The 24,112-nt window shown below is 42.6% G+C and overlaps 1 protein-coding gene across 1 annotated transcript in view; it reads left to right on the top strand.

Annotated features, from left to right (window-relative positions):
* The first annotated feature begins 422 nt into the window (after positions 1-422).
* The window catches only part of col11a2 (collagen, type XI, alpha 2), a 41,559-nt gene continuing 17,869 nt past the window's right edge, over positions 423-24,112 (top strand). The window contains exons 1-10 of the mRNA XM_020587610.1: positions 423-540; positions 11,793-11,954; positions 13,722-13,932; positions 14,120-14,282; positions 14,449-14,571; positions 16,547-16,631; positions 20,390-20,538; positions 21,971-22,186; positions 23,179-23,232; positions 23,499-23,540. Coding sequence (XP_020443266.1) covers positions 423-540; positions 11,793-11,954; positions 13,722-13,932; positions 14,120-14,282; positions 14,449-14,571; positions 16,547-16,631; positions 20,390-20,538; positions 21,971-22,186; positions 23,179-23,232; positions 23,499-23,540 — 1,323 coding nt within the window. The remainder of the gene's footprint in view (positions 541-11,792; positions 11,955-13,721; positions 13,933-14,119; positions 14,283-14,448; positions 14,572-16,546; positions 16,632-20,389; positions 20,539-21,970; positions 22,187-23,178; positions 23,233-23,498; positions 23,541-24,112) is intronic.

Here is a 24,112-nt window from a genome sequence, read left to right as displayed (position 1 = left end):
TCTCTCCCCCTCCACACACACATTCACACACGCTCTCACTCTTCGTGGGAGAAAGTAAAAAAGGGGAGAGGGAAATAGAGAGAAGGGAGAGAGAGCGTGCTTCCAGGTCTCTCTCTGCTGCTCTCTCCACTTTGGGTACTCGTACCCAATCTGACTCAATGGGGCTCTAGCACTAAGGGGTTTTAAACGTTAAAATAAAAGTTATTTATTCACCCCGAGCCCCTTTTAGTGTTTAGGTTTTGTACTTTTACATAGACATAGGTAACTTGTTAAGAAAAGTCTCCGGGAGAGAGGCGTGCCTTTTTTGTCTGTTCCCTCGCAGAAGGTTCAGTAGGGCCCCGCTCGTCACCTGGCTTTCTGTGAGAGGATAACTTCCACCATATCCTCCGTTAACAGCTCAACCGGTACACTACTGCAACACTATGGATATTGGTGATTTTCCCTGCCAGAAGAAACGAAGACCATGGCGCATGAACTTGTCATCCTTTGCCTTGGTAACCGTGGCGCTCGCGGTGTGCCAAACGACCGTGGCTCGGGCAGGTAAGACTGTGTCTCTTATTAACAGTTGTCCGACGTGATTTAGACAGATTATTTGGATACTTCTAGTATTTTTCTGTCTCGCATTCTTCTCTACCTACCTGGATTAACCGTGTGTGTTCACTTCATCTATTATCGGACACTTGCGCACCTGCTTCGTTTCATTTTCGCTGACAAATATCCTAGTATGTCCCCAGTTGATTCGACATGTAAATGTTTGATATCTGTTGCACCACCTACATATTTTGAACTTTCACAGTCTTCTCTGAAAGCTGATCGAGTGACAATTTTGGAGGTTTTAGGCGCTGCGTCTTTAAACCCCCCACCCCCATAATCAGACGAATAATATATGGAGTCTACAGCTGTTTTCTGTTTAACAGTTGTGACTAATATAAAAAAAAGTTGTTTTTCTTATCGTGAAGCTGAAATCTCATCAGTCTCAACATATTCTGTCCGATAATGGATGTTACGCGCTGCCCGTCTCACTCAGTGATCACTTAGACGCGACCTTACAAAAGCCTCTGTTCGCTTTTTTTTGCTGCTGCTTGTTCACTAAAAATCATTCCTGTTTTGTCTCTCTCAACTTGCCTGCGGTGTCACTGCTCTAAATGTTGCGGTTAGATGCAGAGCTAAAATATTTCAGGCATGCAGGTGCTTCTTCGTCATATTTTATAATTTGTCATAATGCTGCCTTTTTAAATTTATTATCCAATAGACGTTATTTCACTATTAAGTTTTCCACCGAGTTTGACAAGATGATGCTCATTTTTGTGCGCTCCCACAAACCCCCATCCGGAGCGGAGCATGGGGTGAAACGGTGCAAGGAGGTGCTTCAGTCGATTTTGAGGAGGTTTTTCGGGATGAACATCCCGTTTATAAAATGTGCACTATAGGATTCTTTTTTCTGTATTACTATTGAATGTTGGTCTGTGAGTAAACTGAGGCGCGAACACAGACTGGCAACAGGGGCCTTGTGAGGTTGGCTGTGTGTTTACCAGCTCAACCTGTGCACCCATCACTGCCCAGGGAGGAGGGATTTCTGCATCCAGTTTGTAGAAATAAGTTGATTTAGCATTTTCCTTGAACAACAGGGAAACGTTTTCATAGTTTTCATGTTAGAGTTCAGGAAACGTTGGACATTTTTCACGGTTGGCAGCACTATTTTACTGTAAATGTTTCTATTCCTGTCAAGTTTTACAGCGCTAGTTGTCCTGAGTTCGTTTTAATATAAAGAATCCACTGATTCACCTGCATCTGACTGTGGAATGGCACACGGCACATCATGGAAAGGTTTTTGTTAAGTGCAGCAAAACGAATAAAACTGCAGTGATGGAATATCACCTTCAGTGGACAGACGGGCCACTGGCTTTTTATTCTTCATTTGATAGTTCGACAGTTCTGGGGGTTACGGGACAAGGGGGCTTTAGTAACATAAATTGTCCCCCTTCAGTGTATTCCTTGGCCCCGTTTCCCATTCCAGATTCCGAGAGGCGATTGCACCTTCCCGCCGTCTCCCGTGTGTATTTTGGAGGCGGAAGTTTGAGACATTTTTGCTTTTTTATGAATAGTTTATTATGCAGCGCAGCACCTCGGAGCAGGGTTTGGGAGTGAAAGCTTTTAGTGTCGCCGTGTCTGTGCGCGCGTCTGTAAACTTATGGATGTTTTTCCCAGGTCAGGGTGTAGAAATGTGTGTCCCATCCAGGTGAAAGCGCCTCTGTGTCATGTGACACCTCGGGTAGGTTGTGTGTCTCGTCTTAAATGATGCAACAGAGGTGGTGTTCAAGTTTTTAATCATCCGACCCTGTGATAATGTCAAAACGACGTAAATAAAACACTTCCTTTACATGTATGCGCGTGTCTGGCCCCGCGCGGGTCATGCGCACTGGTCAAAAGCGCAGGATGGTGCGTCTTTGTGTGCGTTCCTGTGTGCTCGTTGCAGTGCAGCAGCAGATGTTGGTGTCACTTCTACGCTCTACCCAGCCAGTGAAAGACCGATTTAGAAAAGAAAGTGGTGAGAATCGTCCAGAATAGTTTATTCTCTCTTCTCTAGGAAAATGTAGGAGGAGGGATGGATGAAGCACAGCCATCACCCGGAGAGCAGGGGGCCCAGAAAAAGGCATGAAAGACGCGTTTTGTTCAAAGGAGCAGAAAATCAGAGAGCAATATTTTCTTGACATGGATGTTCCTCAACCTCATTTCAAAGCAGAACTCTCCTCAAAGGGCAGTCTGTCTCAGTTTGGCTAAACATAACCCCACTCTCTCTCCCTCTCTCTCTCTCAGCTGGTGAATGGAGCTACTATAGGCAGAGCAGAGTTTGACAGCTCATTCCTGAGACTGTAGATGTGTGTGGTATTTCAGGCTGTTGGTCACATATGACTTGATCTGGAAGCTTTAACCTGGTCCTAATGATTTTTATTTTCTGCTTGTCATCATTTTCCCATGGGCCCATGTGCCTGTGGGGATCCACACCCATCCTTTCTCCACTTTTCTTTTTTTTACCCATAAGTTGTTGTGAGGTTAATAATTTTGCACTGGCTAATTACCTTCTCCCATCAGAGGCAGAGTTGCAGATATTTGTCAGGAGCCAACTTCATAACACTATAATGATCCATCATGAGAAAGTTTTTCAGTCATGATGGTAACCACTGGCTTTTTAACTCACCAGTCGACTGTGTGCTTCTCTATGCTGAAACACCGTGTACAGCACCAAACTGACACACAGAGGTGGGTCAGGTGCCTGCAGCTGGCCGGCTTGTTCACCCTCACCTGAGTCTCACCTTACTCCCATTCTGCATTAAAATTCTACCTCCTTTGCCAAGATTAACAAAACGTCAGCCACAGCACTGGCCCAAACTGATCCATGTGTAATGTAGGACTGTTATTTTGGATGGGCTGCCTGAGATAGTGAGTAGAGAGCAAATAAAAAAAAAAATCTTAATGTGGTGTTTTTTTGTTTTTAATTCCTGTCAGAATGTCATGAATGTCAAGTTAAAGTCTTAGTGAAGTGGACAGCTGAACATGAAGCCACGGGTACGGTTCAGAATTGTCATGAGTTTAAAATGGATTAGTTTGAATGGGAACATGTGGTTGTGAGATTCAAACACAAATAATTCAAAGCTGAGAGACACACAATCAGTTTTGAAGCCTCAGTTTTAATCCGGGACATCCCCTGAAGCTGTGAACATGTAAAAGCCTTTCTCAGACACAACCACATTAGCACTGCAGACTTAAGGGAGCAGAGCGAGCAGATGACAGTTCTTTGGTTTCATAGGTGATGATTTAGTGGTTTGTTTGTGTGTGTGGAGAGTCAGGCGTTGTTCCTCTGAGGCCTTCTGTTTCAGCAGAAAATGTATACTGACGACAGGAGACTGTGCCAACTTTATAATGACAGACTGTATGAGATGCTATTCCCAGTCACTGTTATTTTGCAGCTTCTAGGAAGTCGGTGTAGGAGGATGTGGAAACCAGCTGTGTGCTTTACACGTACTCTCAATGTACATCGCTTTTCCAGGCTTCACTACAGTCTAACAGCTTTTAATGTTGATGTAAACTGTGTGCAGTGGGAAAAGTTACTCTGGTTTGTTGACTGGGTTTAAGATATAGAAAACTTGCCAAAAAGTGAATGACCACAGGGAAGCACTTAATGTACCTCCCTGCAATTTCACAGGTCTTCTGGGACTATTTGAATCGGCCTAATGCAGTAACCTTTGTTATCTAATAACATAAGTAGAATACAACATTAGAACTGGAGCCAATCCCAGCATGTACTGGGAGGAAGGCAGGGAAACATTTCCATGTAGAGGAACCTATGCCACTACTAAACTGTGCATAGTGCCCATATTAACCTGCAGATATCATTTATCATTTAACCAGCAAATGCTAAACTGATAGACAATACATATAGTGAGAACAGGATTTGTAGCATTTGAAACATTGGGTTTTGCATCTCCCATTATCTGGAGACATTTAGGGTTTGTAAATAGATGAAGGTCTGAAATGTTCCAGGCCTGAAGCATCAGTGCCAGCAATGAGGTAGAGTATTAGTAGGATGCAGACACAACACATCGCTGCTAATCCAGGGCTTCCCTCTGCAGTGCTCCTTACAAACCTTTGCCTCACACTTGCTGTTGCAGCTAAATTACAGCTATAAAGATGCTATAAACAATGATGATGATGATGATTTTGAAATGCTGGCCCACTGCTGTTACACTTCTCTTTATTATAAGTCTGACATCTCACCTCTGTGGCTAGACCTGAAGATTAGTGTGTGTGTGTGTGTGGGAGCAGAGTGGCTGCACAGTGCACAGTTTCAAATCTAAGTGTATCAGGATTAGAGCAAAAGACAAAAAAGATGAAATTGAGATTAAGGTTTTGACTTTGGTCATCATCTCTTTAGTTTATAAATTTTTAGTAAAAACCTTTTACTCTTCCTCAGAAGGCTAAAGGTTTTTTGCAAGTTGTAGGCTTTTTATTTATTGTTATGTGTAATCTGCATTAGCACGGACCAGTTTTCAGAGAGTAGATAACATTTTTTCACACTGCTATGGCAGCTTTGTTTTTGGGCTGTACGTTATTGCCGTCAGCACTGATCTGTGAAGGCTTACCTTGCAGCACAGACACACCAGGGGGCTTAAGACAGGTTTCTAATTTGTGCCCTTGCTGACTGTCTGTCCCATGTGATAGTACGTTACAGGGAACCACTGACTGTATCCTGGTCAGGGCCCTGTGGTCCCTTCTAGGCCTTGTGGTGTCTGTATCCACCCTCCTATCCAAAGTAAGACTGTGGCCTCAAGTCCTGAAACCACAGGAGACTCCAGCCTGATACACATTGGCAGCATCAGTGCAGCTCTCACAGACTGGTGGAGACCACATAGTGGTGCACAGGGGACAGTGGAGGACCGGGGCACTTGCTGGCAGCAGCTCCTCACTGCTCAGAAACCACATAGGGCCACAGTACAGTAAACACTGGCACCATTGTGATGGATAAACCACCAGGACTGTGAGATTCATTAATAGATACACTAAAATTAGAGCTGATAGAGGCAGAAGTGAAAAACTGAAAACAAAGGATCAAGAGCATAAAGATGTTAATAGCAGTGACTTGATGCAATGTGGTTTGGCCTTAAAGGATGAAACATGTCAAGTACATGCTGTAAAGGACCACAGAAACATTCAGTACAAGTACAATGAAAACACCAAATCACTGTTCCATGACTGCATTTTAAAGGATGGTACTGACTAACATATGATCAGTGTTACTACGAATGTTTAGCCACTTCACCTCTAGGTCACCTTGTCTCACTTTCCTTGTAGTTGTCTGTCCTGTTTAAAGACTTCCTCTAAAGACTTCCCGCACTAAAACCGACCCAGAGACCTTCAGCAAACTTTAGTTCTCTGTTCTTGTTGGAAGTGCACCTGCTTTTCACGTTGCATTCAGATGTAGGGACGACAGCGGTGTTGTTAGGTTTTTTTTTTTAAATGTGTTTGTATGCTTCTCTCTGTAGGGATCAGTAAATGTGCAGTTTCTGACAAAGTGTTTTTAGCAAAGCCCAATTCTTGACTATTAACCTGAGGACAAGTGTGTAATCACAAGTATTTGTCCTTCTTGAGTGAATTTGAGCAAGATACCCGCGTTTCTGAGTCTCTTCTCTTCAGGTAATCACAAGTATTTGTCCTTCTTGAGTGGATTTGAGCAAGATACCCATGTTTCTGAGTCTCTTCTCTTCAGGGGTTCAGATGATCTGGTATTGCTGATCTGCTGCTGTCACTGTCACCCAGGCTCAGATTTGCTCTTGTGTTTCTAACTTCATTCTCTTCCTCTTGTTTAATCCTGAAGTCCTTCAATGTTATGTACTGTTAAGTCTCATTTCTATCTTTTTATTCAGTGCTTTGATCAAGAGACTCGGTTTATACATATAAATAAAGTAAATTCCACTAATGCTGTTTTTGCAGCATGGGAACTCTTAATGGATTTTCTGTCTGTGTACACAAGGCATTATAAATAAGTTGTAACTATAGAGCAGCATGTTGTAAATTATAACCTGCAGCAGCTCATACGACTGGCCACCGTGGTCAGCTGGGTGGATGGAGACGCAGCCGAGGAACAACTAAAGTTTAGTTTATGGTTTCCAGTTATGAAATTTGTTTTATATTTGACATTTTGTTGGGAGATTTTAAGTTCATTTTTGGAACTGGGCAGGAGACTGAAATACAGAGACAGTGGTGTGCAGATGAATTTGTGTGTACTGTATGTGCACGTATGTGTGTTGATCTTTGGTCAATATAGCACCTTCCTTTGGCTCTGTGTCTCTAACAAAGTGGTGGTTGTGTAAAGGTGAGAGGTGAGGGGTCAACGTGTCAGCTGGAGTGTGTGTCTGGTATTTGGCACAGCTGTACCAGAAGAAGAAAGGGCACACGTGCACATACACACATGTACGTAGTGAATGCACACACAGAAACAGAGCATCCGAGGCAGAAGGTGCATTGGAGGAAATAAAGGTTTAACTGTGAAGTGAACTGAGAATCATACTGCTGTTGCCTCACCTGCAGAGATGGTGTGAGTTACAGCCGAGAGAACAGGCAGGTGTAGAAACGCACGGATGGATGGAATAGAATAATTAAATGCTACTTTGTGTTACATCTACACCTCAAATGAGTTGGTTATTCCCTTAATTTAATCATTTCAAGTTTAATGTTTCGTTGTGTCTTTATGAGAAACACAACAAGCTGAATTCCTTCACTGTGCAAACGTTCTTGACCGGTGATCCTCTCTCCTCTTGTGTTGTGCACATACAGGTTCTGTGTTTGGACAGAGGCACTGTGTGTTCTGTTGGTCAACTTGTTTATGCTGTCGGCTGACAGATGGTGCAGACTCTGTTCAGGAAGCATTGGCATTGTTTGTCTCAGGCCTGTGAGTGTGGGTCTGTTTGCACAGTGTGTGTACATGTAAACACCTATGCATGTATGTGTGTAACAACATGTGGTTCCAGTGCTTCAGCAGACTTTGACTATGCTCTGTTAACGGTGACATCCAAGTTAATAAAATCTGTTTTGGCCCCATCTAGTGGCGACTCTGAGGAACTACAATAATCCAAACACCACAGCATCTTATTTAATTTATTTCAGTTTTAGCCACACACCTCATTTTACAGTGTGACTGCCAACCTGGGCATTACATATGTTTCCTATTAGGCTGTAATAAGCTGGTGGTCTGCATGTTTGGTCAGTTGTGGTGTTGTGGGCCTTGGTGGGTTTGAGTATAACTGTGGCAGGTTTGTGTGAATTCTGGAGTGCCTGTCAAAAAAATGTACCCATCCCATGGTACAGTGCTCCATTATACACCGAGCAGCATATAATTATCACAGAGGTTTAGTGATTAACATTTAACACCTGGGCTACAGGGGATCAGAAGAGATTAATTCAGGCCCGGAAAGGTCAAAGATCATGATTTCAGCACCAAGTGCTAACATAAGTAGATGAGTTTTATTCACTGAGGCACTGTATTAATGTCCTCTGGTCAGTTTCATATGAGCTGAGTAACATGGTCTTTTCACTGGACTGTAGCCAGTACAGCTGTCACTAGGTATATGTGCAGGCTACTGTAATTGTTATGTACAGTTCTGGTTGTAACTGGCCTCACGTGCGTGGGAGCCCTGTTTCCTACCTACATGACAGCAGTATAATTGACTCACTTTTACGTGAAAGAGCTGAAGCAGTCCACACTGACTCACTTTTACGTGAAAGAGCTGAATCAGTCTGTGAGTGCTTATGGTAAGAAAGTGTAATAGAGCAGAAAGAGGAACAATAAAAGAAAGTGAGTGTGTGCCCCTCGGCCGTCGGTTTCCTCCCTTGTCAAGTTTTATTTTTGCCGCTCCTTGTCTAGCAAGGTGTATCAGTGCACTTTGCTTGCCTGCGCTGTGTGAGTATAGACCTCTGTGCTCCCGTGTGTTGCTTTTGTGAATATATTTTTGTCATGATTGTGGTCCTCCAGGCAGGAAGGGCCCTGGCTGCAGATGTGAGCGGGGCAGACAGCGTGGAACAGAGCGACACATTGTACTGGACGTACTGGGGGAGCTCGTACTGCAATCTGATCCAGTATCCTGCCATGACAGAACCATGCTGTTTACTGTCACTGCCTGGCCCCCCAAAACACACACACACACTCCACCTTTGCCTGAACCTCACCCTCCTTCTAATTCCCAGCATTCCTGTTCAGATCTGAAAAGGTCTTGTACACAAAGTCTGGAAGAGCAAGAATCCTTGTTTTTGTTCTGTTAGCTTTGACTTTGCTCTTTCTCTCTCTCTCTCTCTCTCTCTCTCTCTCTCTCATATCCTTGTCTCTCTCTCTCTTTCTCTCTCTCACACTCTCTCTCATATCCTTGTATCCGTCTGAGCCTTTTGACTTGTTTTGACCAGTCTCACGTTTCTGCTTTCACTAACTGCACTAATTTGCTTTCTGTTTGTTTCTGCTTTCCAGCTGCTGTTTTCAGGGAAGTTTCTGTTTGTGAAGTTTAAAGTAGCATCATAATACTGCTCAATCTAACTCTCCTTTTCCTCCTCCTTACAGAACAAACTAAATCTCTTCTTCCTGCACCCCTCCTCTTCCTCTTCCCCTCTGGTATAGAGTGACGTTAATGGACTGTGGTCTAGACACCATGGGGCAAGATTAATGCACCATTTGCTCTGTCTGAATAAATACTTCCATCTGTTTGGCTAACTGTTAGCTCTGAGACACTGGGTGTCACCTAAACACTGGCACCACTGATGGGATCAGTGTGACTGTAGGACAAACACAAGTAATCTTCACATTAGAGGCCAAAGAGAATCTCATCACTGGCTGATAAGCACATTAGGATGGTTTTATTCTGCAGTGTTATGAGTTCATAATACATTCATGCATGTCAGTTTGTTGCCTGATGTGTTGCTGTGTTGAATAAGCGTTGTGTATAAACTGCATCCTCCACTGGCTTTGTGTCATTTCAACTCCTCCTTGTTCCAGTGGTGAGCAAAGTGTTACTGGGATTCTTCATGTGGTTAGTGTCATGCCATACTGAGGTTATGGGTACATAACTTCTTCATGAATTAGATGCCCTGTAAAGCTCCTGGACACTAGAGTTTATTAGTGTGACTGCTGAATGAACAATGAAAACAAACGTGTAACTTCAAAGGCTGCGAACCAGGAGGGCTTGGTGAAAATCTTTTCATCAGTGCTGTAGCAATGCTTCACTGCCTCCATAGGTTTATTATGAGAGGTGCCACAGTAGAGCTGGCTGTAAATGAATTTAATTGGCTGTTAACAGCAAAGCGAGCTCTCTGGTGTGCCTCAGTCACAGACTAGACTGAGGGAGGAGAACTGAGCTGGCTGGGTGCTGTAGAAAACCAAGCTGTCTCACTTCAAAACCGCAGAGACCCACTGAGATGCTGAAACTATCCAAGGCAGACCTTTAAACTACATTTCATTTACATTTTCAGACTGCAAAATGTATGCAGCCCTGATTTGAAAACTTATGTCAAGCATATTTGTCATTCCATCTTGAATTAGAGAGCAGGCACACGACAGCTCGGCATCTTGGGAAAAAAAGTGTCTTGCCCAAGAACACTTCAACTGGAGGTACCGAGATTCAAACCTTCAACCTTCTGGTTGGAAGATGACTGCTCTACCCACCGCACCACTGTCTGTGCTCTACGTTGCTATTTTAATGGGCATCCCATAATTTAACATTGCATTTATCAAAATACTGTAACAAGACAGTTCATGTGAGTACTTAGACATCCACTCTATTTAAGGTTTAATGTCTACTGTGGTGAAGTGTCGACCTGAATGTCAGAATAACTGTGAATTATGTTTAAAATGATGTGTTCATTCAAGACATTTGTTTCCAAAATAGTAGGATTTGACAGCAAACACTGAGCAGTGAGCCTCAGGTAATAGAAACTACACAGAGAGTGGCTGAGACATGTAGATCTCCCTCTGCCTCTGTGGTGCTGCTGCTTTTGATTTTTAGCAGCTGCTTATTTAGGGAAATTAATTATAACATATGTGGTTGCTTTTATCCAGATTATCTTATGGAAATATATATTTAGCGTGAGTGATTTTGAGGTCAAAGGCAACCAGACCTCCTGTATACTGTAGCTACAGGAGCTACAATATGCATTTCCCTTTGAGATGCACGGACTGACACAGGGCTTCTGAGCCACGTGAGAACCAACAGGCCCAGTGTGGACTGACGATGGAGAAACAGACTGGTTGACGTGTGAAACCAGAGAGAGGATGTGAGACTGGTGCTACAGTGTCTGTGTGTGTTTGTGTGTATGTGATGTGAGCATGCACATATTTGGAGTGTGTGGGTGTGCATACCTGCATTTTTGTGTGTTTGTGCATGTCGGGTGAAACTGTGGAATGATTGTGTGTCCTCAGACTAACGCTGATTTGACTCAGCACCATCACCTCAACAGCCACTTGTTTCAGTTGCTTGAGAAATGTGAGCAGAATAGAAGACACTGTGTCCACTCTGCCTCAAACTGAACTTTACTGTACCTCATTCACATATGTGGCTTGGACCGTTGCCCATCTTGTCTGGCACAGAGCTTCCTTTGTTCCTTTATACCTAAACATACAGTGGAAGCCACTGTGGCCATCTCCTGTGTCGCATTAGAGGATTTAAGATGAACCTTTTTTTATCCACTGCCTAGTGTTAGATCAGTGCAGCTGCAGAGAATGTCTGCACATTGCAGAAATATAGGATTCAGCTTTTAAAATTCTTTTACAGTGATTCCTGTCCAACCTGAAGGATGTCAGACCTTCTGAAAACCTGCATGGTTAATAAATTGTCTTCCTAATTTTGTTTTAGGTTGCAATCTCCTGCAGGGATTCATTTCCATCAACAGACATCACAGATTTGCATTTTTTGCTCTTAGGAGGAATCAGAAACCAAACATGCACGCTTACATCCACAGAAAGTACAAATGAAAGCCTGAAATGAACTCCATCCAGGGAAACAGGATGAAAGTTAGATGTGTTTTCTCTGTTTTTGGTTTCCCTTGAATCAAAGACCAGCTGGATGAGTGATGTAAAATTACAGGTCTCTCTACACTGAAGTTTCAGCTTTGATATTGTCTCTTAGCCACTTATTGTGATTTGCTGACTTCTTTACTGTACTTATGGATTTAAACTGCTCTGTCACATGCAGTGCTGCTATTCTAACAAAGTTGTTATTCCTGAATGTAACAGTGGCTTCATGTTCTCTCTCCATCAGACCCAGTGGACGTGTTGCGAGCTCTCCAGGTTCCCTCTCTCCCTGAGGGTGTGAAGAAAGTCCCCGGCTTCTGCACATCCCGTCGCTCCAGCAGCCCCGATCATGCCTACCGCATCGCCAAGAAGGCCCAGATCTCCGCCCCCACCAAGCAGCTCTTCTCAGGTAGGCTCCAACCAGAAATCTGGTTGTACTGCTCTGTAAATTACTGTGATCCCTCTTAGTATAAATACCTGAAATTGCAATTTCATTGTTGTGTTTGTTGCACTTGAAGTGACACTCCAGGTAGCCAAGCCGAGATTTTGAGCCAGAATTATGCCACTTACTATGTTTTGATATTTTTCAGGTGAGAAAGTTGCTATTTAGATTGAGAATATGTGGTCAGTCTATCCAAGGAATGCCAATTTGGAAATTTGGTCCAACGGTTTTGGACCATATATAATAAAAGACACACAAATCACTGGTTTTCCCTCAGGTTTCACATGCTGTTTCCACAACAATATCAGCTTTTCCCAAGTAAAGCAAATCAGTCTAATAGTTTGAAATGTGTTTGTTTTCCAGTTTTATTTGATAAAGAACCATCTTTAATATTAATGAAATGTTTGTGCACGTTTCAGACTTCATGACACAGTGTGTGTTACCTCTTTGGTTAGTGTAATGTAAATGTGCAGCATCTGTGCGTAGCTGAAGTATTTGTTTCTGATTATGTTGAGGTGTGTGCTGGTTAAAGACAGACACCTCACACACACAGCAGTTCCACCCTCTAAATCAGTATGCAGTGGTATCCACAGCTGGAAACAGTTGCTGCATGCTACGCTAATTTCACAGAAATACACATAGGCGGTGGATAAACGTCCAGCAAACTTTAAAAATACAAGAGGAATTATAGACGCCTTGCCTTTTTCACCAAAACATGTGGCAGCTGCATATGTGCAATAATGATGTCCTTATATATGACAGAGGGAACTTAGTCGTACAATAACTAGTTTAATTTAGCTAACATTACTATTAGTGTAAAGCTGTGTACTACCCCTACCCTAAAATAACTCAACCAAATACTGTTTTACCTTTAGTTAAATATGAACATACACCTTTTAATAGCATACGAAGAATTAGTGTCTGTTTGAGTTTGACAACAGGACAGTTTACACAGAAAACACGGGACTAATTTAAAAACTTACACCAGTGCCTCTGTGCACATTAGGAGGCCTGCATTTTAAACATTTCCTATGAATTCCAGAGTTCAGAGACATGTGATTATCATTGCAGGTTGTTTTTTGTGTTTGGATGTATTTTGAACTGAGCTCTCTGGAGTGGAGTGAGGCTGTTGTGCCCGACTTTAGGTTGCTCATGGATATAAAGTGTAATTATGTGTTGCATCTGAGTTAAACTGTCTGGGAGAGCCGTAACAAATCAACTGTGGAGAAAGTAGCACTTATGTGGTTGTGAATAAATCCTGAAAAGTCAGAGCTGATTTCAACTCATTTTCTGAGGTTTAGCCTTCCTCCTCCAGCTATGCCCACCTGTTATTATGTGTCCCCATCATCCAGCTTCACATGGGGCTATATCTGATATTCGATAATCCATAGATCTCTTACGGTACTCTTTAAGCTCATCACTAGTGTCATTTTCACATTTTCCTCTCCAGGCTTCATCATGCACTGCTTCTCCATTCTTGTCTTTTTCTTCCTCAGCCTCCATTTGTTTCTTTTGCCTTCTCTTTCTTCACCTTCACCTCCCTCCCCTGCTTCCCTTCTTTTCTGTGATAAATAAATGTCCTGGTGCAAGGTGCAGGTCAGTCTACACACCTTCCTCCAACATAGTTACATACATATTTAATCCTTCTATGTTTTGGACTCCTTTATTCACTACCACCTTTTTCTCATTTTTGAATTGTCTCTCTCATCCCGTCCCCCCTTCCCTCATCCATAGGTCGTTTCCCAGAGAACTTCTCCATCATGGCTCTGGTGAAGGCACAGCCTGGTCTTCAGGCCTTCCTCCTTTCCATCTACAGTGAGCAGGGCATCCAGCAGCTGGGCATTGAACTGGGACGCTCCCCCGTTTTCCTGTATGAGGACCAGAACGGCAAGCCAGCCCCTGAGGACTACCCACTGTTCACAGGCGTCAACCTGGCTGATGGCAAGTCAGTAACCAGCAACAACCAGTTTGTGACTGGTTGAGATGACATGACTGTGGTCGTGTGGGTGTGAGTGGCTGGGAGGAGTATGTGTGCGAGTCTGTGATTTGTGGGTTGTTTGATACCTTTTGAATCAGGCCTTCTGGTCACATGAGACATTTATTTGCCTTCGGTTCCTCCTCCCTGTCTCTAGGTGGCATCGCATTGCTTTATCTGTTTCCAAGAAAAATGTGACACTGCTGTTGGACTGCCAGAAGAAGATGACCCGCGCTCTGCCCCGAGGCAACAACGCAGAGATCGACACCAATGGCATCACTGTGTTTGGAGCTCGTCTGCTTGATGAGGAGGTTTTCCAGGTGAGGACCTTGCTATGCATAACCAGCATATCAGCCAATCAAACAGAACATGAACTGAGATTAAAACCATACTAATACCTAATATACATTAGAGGTTCCACATCGTCCCACAATAGATGATGCAGCTCTGCAGGTTTTTATTGAAATTTGTTTTTTTTCTCCACAGGGAGACATTCAGCAGCTGCTGATCGCCTCCAACCCCCAGGCTGCCTATGACTTCTGTGAACACTACAGCCCAGACTGTGACTCCCCTCTGCCCAAGACCCAGGCTCAGGACCCCAACACATATGTGAGTAACACCACCACAGCATGAGCATACACACACATATGAAATCATCCCTTACTCCTCTGCACATGTGAAATTCAAATCAAACAGTTAACTTATATAGTGAATAATTAATTTAAAAACGTCCCACAGGGTTCATTAACCAGTCTTTGTGTTTCACTCACTCTTTGCTTACTGTGGGCTGAGGTCTCCGTTCACACAAAGTGAATAAGAGGTCAAACACAAATGCCATAGAACTGAGTAGCATCAGTTTTAAAGCAAATAACCTCAGACCATCAGCACCATGCTGACACAACCCATGTGAAATATAGTCAGCCCATCTAGCTCTGATAAAACAGACCCAAACAGAATCTATGCACTTTGTTTTCCTTTTCCAGGTTTTAAAACATTATTTAATTACTTAAAACTATTAAACCATTCACTGAATCTGAATAGTCTCTGATTGTTTTTCTTTTCTAGTCATCTACGTAATTAGCTAAATGTAAAACATCACAAGATCAAGGGAAGATATGAAGGAGAAAATGCCAGATTCCAGGACCAAAATACTGTAGAATGGCTTTTCTTTTCTCAATGATGTTCTTGTATAGTAAAGGAGAAAATACACTGAAGCATCTTTTTACATTTAAAATACGAAAATGCCAGATTCCAGGACCAAAATAGTGCAGAATGGCTTTTCTTTTCTCGATAATGTTCTTGTATAGTAAAGGAAAAAATACACTGAAGCATCTTTTTACGTTTAAAATAATCTTTACTGTACATCTCATCTGGTGAACTGGCACTGTGTCCTAGTGGTTAGCACTGCCGCCTTTCAAGAAAAAGGCCATTTAAATTTGGATGTTCTTCCTTCAGTTCTGCCTGATGTAGCTGGATTCTTTTCACAAGGGGTTTTAAAATCATCTCACGTCCAAAGACTAAAGAAATTTAGTCTGTAAAGAGATGATTTGTGTTAGGAAAGCTAGACTAGATGAAAATGTGATGTGATAATAAAAACAAGGGCCACACTAAATGCACCAATCCTCTGAAAATGAAAGCAAAGTCCTCAGGTTCAGTTTGGGTCCTCTGATAATGTCATCAAAGTGCTGCTCTCCCCTCCTGTCTTTCTCACACATCCCTGTCATCAGCAACAGTTTGTATCCATCCACTTTCCTCCTCACCTCCTCAGTCTGTGTGTCCCTGAGGTAACTAAAGAACAGCAGAGGCAGCGTCATACCAAACCCTCCCATAGCAACACATTCCATCACTACTTACATAAAGCAGTGGATTACTGCAGCAATAGAACACAGAAAGGTCGGGGAAAGAGGATGATACAAGCCAGCGTCAGTGCCTTTTCCTAATTATGTCCTGTGGATTGAAATAAAGAGAACTTGTTCAGTACATAAAAAATGCAAATTAAGTTAAATTCTGATTAACTCCTTGGTTAAATTGAGACATACTGTGTAAGAATTTGTCATGAAGCTGGTTTAAGGTGGAGCGTCTTTGCTTACTGAGACTGGCTGTGCATATGTTGCAGCTTCTCCCTCGTTGTTGCCTCTTGGATGTTCGGGAGCTGACCGTTCCCTGTCTCCGGCTGCGTCACAGAGCTAAAGTAGAGAGTGATTTCCGTTTTCTCATTAAGCAAGGTTGTCTGTTTATGCATATTTTAATATGAACACATCTGACCCAGCAGCACAGACTCCTGATGAAAAAAAAAACGCTCTGCATTTTGTCATTATCTCTGTCGCGGCCTCTTGCTGTCTGTCACCATGTTTTGTTTTTCCTCTCTTGCTGCTTCACCCACATTCACCCTTTTTCTGCTTTTCCTTTGTTTATCCCTCAGTGGCCTCTGTAACCCTCCTCAGCTCCTTTTGGCGCCCACTTTCTTTATGCACTCATCTCCTTCCATTCATATTGCTTTCATGTACCTTGCTCCCTCCTGCCAACCCATCCCTCTGTCCATGCTTCCCATCTTTCAAGCCTTCCATCCCTCCTTCTCTCTCAGTACTTTGATGAGGAGCAGGATGACCATGAATACCGCTATTATTATGAGGAAACAACAGGCGTTCCCACCTCCTCTGCACCCCCTCTCCCCAGTCAACAGGTAAAGAGGAGCGAGAGAGAGGGAAAACATGAGCGGGGTTTGTGGAAGGGAAGTAGAATGAGAGAGAGCGGTATTAGAGCAACAACAGAGCCGTGATTACTAATACAGGTTTAATGCCAAATAAATAAACAATACATACTCCCTAAAATGGTTGTTTCTAAATCTATATGTTCACTTTTAGCACTCCACACACCTCTCTCATCCCTCATCACTCCACACCTTGTTTAATTCACATCTCGTCTTCTCTTTCATCCACATCAACCCCTCACACATCCACCTCGTTTCCACCGTCTCCATCACACAGGATTACTTTTGCTCCTTGTGATTTTTTTTGTCCTCATGTCATTTACATCTTGTCACATATGTATTTGTGCTCAGGTGTGGTTCAGGTAGGGGCACTGGGGTGGTTTAGGTGAAATAGTATCTGAGGTTTGTCATACTGTGGGTGTAGAGTTGATAATCACAGAACAGCATGACTTTTCTGAAAACCTACTATATGGATCACAAAGAAATGACCCTGTTTGACCAGAGCTTGCATCTACATTGTCTTGTTACTGCATGATTTTTTTTTATTGTCTTGGAGGATGTCAACGCATGCACCAACCGTTTCTGTACCATTAGTTTCTATACCAATTTTCAACATGGGAATATCAGTGCACACATTTTGTGTTGGTAAATGCATTTTTTGTTATATGCCTGACCTTTGTATGGCAAACATGACAAACGTATGCCACAGTCTCTTTTAAGTCTGTGTTCTGTATTACATATTTGAGGAGTTTAAGTTCATGTTGCCAGCCCATTTCTTTTCACACTTTTACAGTTTTCATTGTAATAGCATGAGTAGTAAGAAGATCATGTACGGTAGTTTTCACGTTGCTGTGTTATGTGACTCTCATGCATTTGCATGCCAGCCTGCCATCCATCCTCTCATCTGCATGGCTACACAGCAGTGACCTTCTCTGACTTGTGGTTGAACTGTTCTATGCATTATAAACTGTGTGTGTGTGTGAGAGAGAGAGAGAGAGAACAGCAGTGCATCTGTGGTGTGTGTGTGTGTGTGTGTTCACCACCAGCTTTACCTGACCAGTCAAACCCTCAGTGCCTCTGCCAAACCATAGGCTCTGGTTCTTATTAGCACAAAGATGCTGCCTTGTCTCTAAATATTGAGAATGGCATTACTGGAGAGATCAGCAGAAACCTGTCAAAACTGCCTGAGATTTGAGAAGTGAAACTTTATTCAGTTGCATTTTTGTTTACCATTTTAAAACTTGAATGAATCCTCTGCTGTATCCAGTAATGCCTGTACAGTCTCAGTAAATCATCCGAGTCTTAGCCATCTTTATGTCATTGTTTCTCAAGACATCCACTCTTGTCTTTCTCTCTCCTTCTGTCCATCCCTTGTTTGTGCTTTTCATCCCCATCCCAACCCATCTATGTATCTTTGTCATTCTCCACTTTCTCTCCCTGTCTTTGTCAATATGCACTTTTACATACTAAACAACATCTCAACCAAACAATAACCATGGATATTAGAAGAAGCCGCTCACTGGAAAAGCAGCCCCCTCTAAATCCACCCCTGTCAAAACCAAACCCAATCCAGCTAAGCCAGCCAAGACTGGATCATACAAACTTGTAGTCAAGCCACCTATGCCCACCAAAGCTCCCAAGTCATCCAAAGCAAAGCCCACTGCAGTCCAGAGCTTCTTGTCTAAGATCAAACCAACAGCAGCAGCTAAATCTAAGCCCACGCCTGCTCCAGCTAAGAACGCCAATGGTAAAGCAGCTGTAGCTAAGCCTACAGCTCAGGCAAAGGTGAATGGAAATGGCAATGGCAAGGTTGTAGCTGATAAGAAGGTTAATGGAAATGGGAAATCCTCAGCAGAAAAGAGCACCAATGGAAATGGAAAAGCCACTGCTGTGTCTAAGGCTAACGGAAACAGCAATGACAAAACTTCAGCAGAAAAGAAAGCCAATGTAAATGGAAAAGCTTCCATCGAGGCTAAAGTCAAAGTTAATGGCAAAGCTGAAAATAAAGTCACTGGTGAGGCTAAGGCTAATGGCAACGGCAAAGTTGCCGCTGGTAATGGTCCTGCAAATCAGGCCAAAATTCAAACCACTAAAAAAGCAAAGGCTGAGAAAGTTGTTAAAGTAGAAAAGACTGTGATCAGTGCAGAAACTAAAAAGGCTCCTAAGCCCACAAAAGCATCAGAACCAGTACCTACAAAAGCAGCCAAGGCTGTGGCCACCAAAGCTCCAACAGCAAAAGCTCAAGTGAAGGCAGAGGTCAAAGAGGTCACCAGAGTCAAAACTGTGGCCACCAAAGTCCCTCTGGTCAAAACAACAGTGAGCAAGGTAGAGGCCGGAACCATTTACATCTCAAAGAACGGAGCTCCTACGACTCCCCCTATCTCGCCGACTTCATTCAGACCCTCGAAATCCAAGCCTGTAGCGGACATTAATGTCAAATCCCAGCACAGACCTTTCCCACCATTTGGCAAAACAGCGCTGAGTGGAACTACAGTCCCAGCCAAGAAAAACACCAACGGTTATCAACAGGTACAACAGGAGAGCTCATGTTTGGGTGAGAGCGCCCAGAGTTGTATGTTTCATCTGCCCCATCTGGTTGCCAGCTCAGTCCACCATCCAGGCTCTCCACAAAATAGTTCTAATGGGAAGGTCTCCTTTTGTGAATTGTTAGTTTTCACTAGGAAGTTGCCAGTTTACATTTTGAAGTAAATCCTTGGTGGTGGACAGTCTGGCTCTCTGAATGGAAGCTGGTTCATACCAACCTGGGCGCCTCCTCTGTTTATATATCATATGATCTTCATGAGCACCCCAACTTCTGCATATGATATGATACAGCGATGCACATTGAAGCATGGCAATTGTACAGTTTCACTGCTCTTTACTTCACGCTCCTCCCTTCAAGCTCAAACTGGATCTCAGAAGCTGAATACACTCCAGCACTCTGCCTCTTTCTTTCTGGGGAGACCATTAACGTACAGAATGAGCGAAATGAATGAGCATGGATTGCTGTGGCACAGAAACTAAACTCAAGAAAGCCTAAATACTGTCACATCCTGCACACATGCAACACAACAAAACTCCCCTGTCACTCCGTCAGTCTCTCTTGGTTTTTGAAGTACCTGTTTTCTTTCTGACACCTGTCTCCCTGTCTCTTGTCATATTTCGTATTAAGTATGAAAACAGCAGCTTCATAGAAACTAAAGAGCAAGCTAGCTTCATTCATTGTGGTTTACTTTGAAGCTGGAATGCATCAAGGTTCATAGCATGTATTGACTGTTACATCGCGTTAACAGAATATGTTCTGTGAGGCCGTTAATTGGGATTGTCTCTCTGTTTTCTAGTCTTGGGTGAAACTAGACATCCCAAAGCATCAAGTCGTGATGTTTTTAGGGATGGATAAAAGCTTCCAGTAAGAGCGGACTTCACCCCTTTCACAAGTCTTGGCTTTGTGAGCTTTAAAAAGCTGAATTGGTTCAACAACACAATGAAAAGAAATCTCAGCACTGTAGCCTCAGTGACTCCCTAAATCTTGCACGTGGCAAAATTTATAGTCCCTGAGATTCTGAAACTACCTGAAATTTCTTTTCAAAAATGGATCTTGCCCACTGGCAAGCACAGTTTATGATTTTCTTCTTTTACCTCATCATTACCTACTGTACAAGCAGACTTTGAACTAACCACACTCTTCCAATCAAATCTGCTTACTTCCTCCCTGCTCCACAATTCCTGTCAACCTGACCACTCAGGATGTAGACACTGAATATGCCAAGGCTGGCCACACCCCTACAGAGACCGATTATTACTATGAGGAGACGGTCCCACTGCCAGAGGGTGAGGTGGTTGGACAAGAAGAGGTCCCTGTACAGGTAAAAAGAAAATTACACACTGATCAGAGACACAACCCAATGAGATCAGTCAACGAAGACGACAGAATTGATCAATTAAATGTTAAATCTCCAGATAGATTTGCACAGTAAATAAAGAAAGAGAAGTTAACAGTGAACACACAGTGACAAAAACAAGAAACACAACAACATAAACTGACACAAGAGGCGTCCATCACCTAAAGGAGAAGAGCAATGTGTATGTGGTGGTGAGCCCAGTCTTTGTAGTTTAACCAGGTAGTTAAAGCTCCATATCTGTCTTTACACTTTTCTAACCACACATCGCTGCTTTGTTGGCACCAAGGCCACTCGACAAGACACAAGGGGAAACCTCTTTCAAAAGGAAATGCACCACATTCATCTGCTTATACCATCATTTTTATGTGGTTCCCCTTTTCTTTAACAACAAGATTCCTGCTTGTTCTCATCTCACGATCCTCGGTTTATCAGGGCTTGATCTTGACATAAGAACAAAAATCTTGTGAAAAAGGGATTCACATAGGAATATTTACAGCCAGCAATGGGAGAGGAGTGTAATGCACTACAGAGTACAGTCATCACTGTGGCTTATTTTACAGATCTCACAGATCTGACCTCTTTCTCAAAGTTCACTCATTTTGGGAATTATTCTTATTGTCACCATTTTATTAATATTAGCAGACTTTTTTGTTTTCCAGTCTTGATGCTAATCTCAGAATGGTTTGCCACTGTTTTTGGAGAAAATGTATTTTTCAGATGTACTAATGCTTTTTAATGTGACATAACAGTACAGCATAGTACCACTGGATTCATATCTGTTTTTAAAAACACCCCTGGTAAGTAAAATATAAAGTAACTTTGGCTTTGCACAGCATATAGCAGCAACCTGTTTTCACAAAGTGTTTCCTATCAGTTATGTGTGTTTAGAGACTATGGAAACATGGGCTTAACATTGTCTCTTTAAAAAAAACTTTTACAATGTCAGTAAATATTTTTAGCACATTTGGAGACATCAAGTGGCTGCAGGTCATCACACAAGCTGATGTTGACATGCTTTGATGGAAACATACTATAATAACCTCAACAATAGATGATTTGCACAGGATTTAAAGTTGCAAACATGCTAGTCAAAATTCACCTGAAAAAATATCTGACTGAAGTTAAGGTATGAAGGACTGAGAGTCCCCACAGTCTGTCATATGTGTTTGTGTTTTCTGTGTGCACAAGGTAAGACTCACTTCTTTCTATATTTGCCCCTCTTCTACGCCCCCTGTTGGCTCATTCTGTTTTTCTTTACTCATGTTTCCCTATCATTTATACCTCTGACTCCTCCTTTCACTCTCAACTCTTTCTCCTGCACCTTTTTTCTTTTGCTTGAATCATCCTGTTGTCCCTCTTCATCTGTCCCGTTGCGGCTCTGATAAACCCAACGCAGCCTCAGGTGGAGCCAGTGCTCGGGGGAGAGGAGGTAGATGCCACCAAGGCAGGCGGTGTGGGCGAGGAGGCCTTCACTGAGGAGTATGAGACAGGGGACGTGGGCCTTAAGGAATATGACTATTCCTACAGAGACTACAATGAGCCATTACCGGAGACCGGAGAGATCGAAGGCAACATGGGCCCTGCCCTGTCGGCTGTGACAGATGAGGGAGGCGTAAGTTATTTTGCTTCAGAGGCAAAAAAAAAAAAATCAATTTCAACCAAAGCTGAATCCTAGTTTTTGTCAAACCGTATTCGGTGTCCTCTTAAGTGACTTATTTGACTTTGCCGTCATGAAAAGACATTATTTATATCTCATTCTGACACTTATTGAGGTAGAGAATGCAGCTATAATTACTTTCACTTTAACAAATAAGTGTGGACTTTAGATGGACCTTGAAATTATAGACAGTTTAGAAAACTCAGGACCAGCTGCTAAACAGTTACCTATTTAGACTTGAGCTAAAATGAACCTTCGGTTTCCTACATACATTAGTTTCCTACACAAAGTTTCATGTAGGTAAATTCAGAATGGCCACCAAACAAGTAACATCTATTCATAGATTTGTTTTCATACCAGGTAAGTTCAGTGAGTCACAGACACATGTATTTGAATGCATTTCAAACATTTTAAGGACCAAGACCTGGTCCTGACATCTTGGTTGAAATTGGTTTTATTCTGTACAGTGTAATGTGAGCTTATTAGGACCCAAGTAAGAATAGCTAACACCGTGGTCAAAGCTATTTTGGATCCTAATAAATATAAACAATAACTTGAATTGTCACATACACTGCATAAAGAGGCATTTCCTTTGTTTTGAATGCCATTTATCTCAGCATATAGCTTCATGTAGAGCTGCTGAAGCCAGATGATTCTTTGTGTGTATGCAAAAACATCTACAAGTAATGGACCAACAGTTTGGAGAGCCAATAAACCAGGTTTTCATTTTATTTTTATGTTTTTCACACTGGCATAGTAAATAGCATTTGACAGAATGTGGCGAACTAATGTGTAAGTGTGCATCTCCCAGTTGTGTCAGTGCATGCAGTTGTCTGTCATATGCATCCAGTGTTTGTGTTTATGTTGTTTGTTTTCACTGTGTGTGTGTGTGAGCACCTCTGTACTGACCTGCACTGTGTTGTTGGCTACATGTATGTTTTCCTCAGGCCGCCATCAGAGGCCAGAAGGGAGAGAAAGGAGAACCAGCTGTCATGGAGCCTGTGAGTTACTAATCAATCAATCAATCAATCAGTCGGTCAATCAAAACTTTACTTCTACAGCACCTTTCATACAGGTTCATGCAGTTCAAAGTGCTTCACAGATAACTGACAAAAGAGAATAAATATGAACACTAACAAATAAAATTGAATACAACAGAGTACAGTCTCTCATCTAAACTGTCTCAGCTCCAAAATGATTGTACGTGTAAGTTCCTTTTGTCAGCTTTTTGTCCTCTTGTGTTACATTCTGAGTTTTTTTTCGACAGGGTATGCTGATTGAAGGGCCTCCAGGACCTGAGGGACCCGCTGTAAGTAAATTATGATTATTTCTTTATTTTCTTTCTTAGAGACATTTTACTTACCTGTAAATATCAGCTCCACGCTCCTTGCTCTTCTAGGTTGGCGCCTTTCTTCTGTGAGTTATGAATTATTTATGGCCGTGGCGGGCCCTGCATTTGGTACCTGGGCCTTCAGTGGGGACTTACCCGACTTAATTCACCTCTTAATACCACCACTGTACGTCGCAATTATAGAAACCATCAATGCTATACAAAAATGCAATATAATAAAGTGTGGCATTACAGAGAGAGAGGTATTTCGCGCATTGAGGGTGAATACCGTTTTTACTAAAGCAAGAAACCCAGTTAAGACAACTCCAAAACCTCTACACTACAACCGCAACTGTGATCTCTGCATTTCAGTTCCATCATAAGCCCTTTTCTAGTTTTGCTCTGACCAACCAATCAGAGGACGGAAAAATGCTGACATCATTGTGGGCCAGCTAGCTGGCCCTGTGGGGCGAATTTGAAATCTGATTGGTTAAAGAAATAGTCCCATTGCTAATACAGTTTAAGTTACATGGGCCAGCACTTCTGATTCT

This window comes from Monopterus albus, unplaced genomic scaffold (assembly GCF_001952655.1).
Source record: "Monopterus albus unplaced genomic scaffold, M_albus_1.0 scaffold466.1, whole genome shotgun sequence".
Lineage (NCBI taxonomy): Eukaryota > Metazoa > Chordata > Actinopteri > Synbranchiformes > Synbranchidae > Monopterus > Monopterus albus.
Note: the sequence above shows the minus strand (reverse complement) of the source record. Positions and strands in the feature narration are given on the sequence as shown.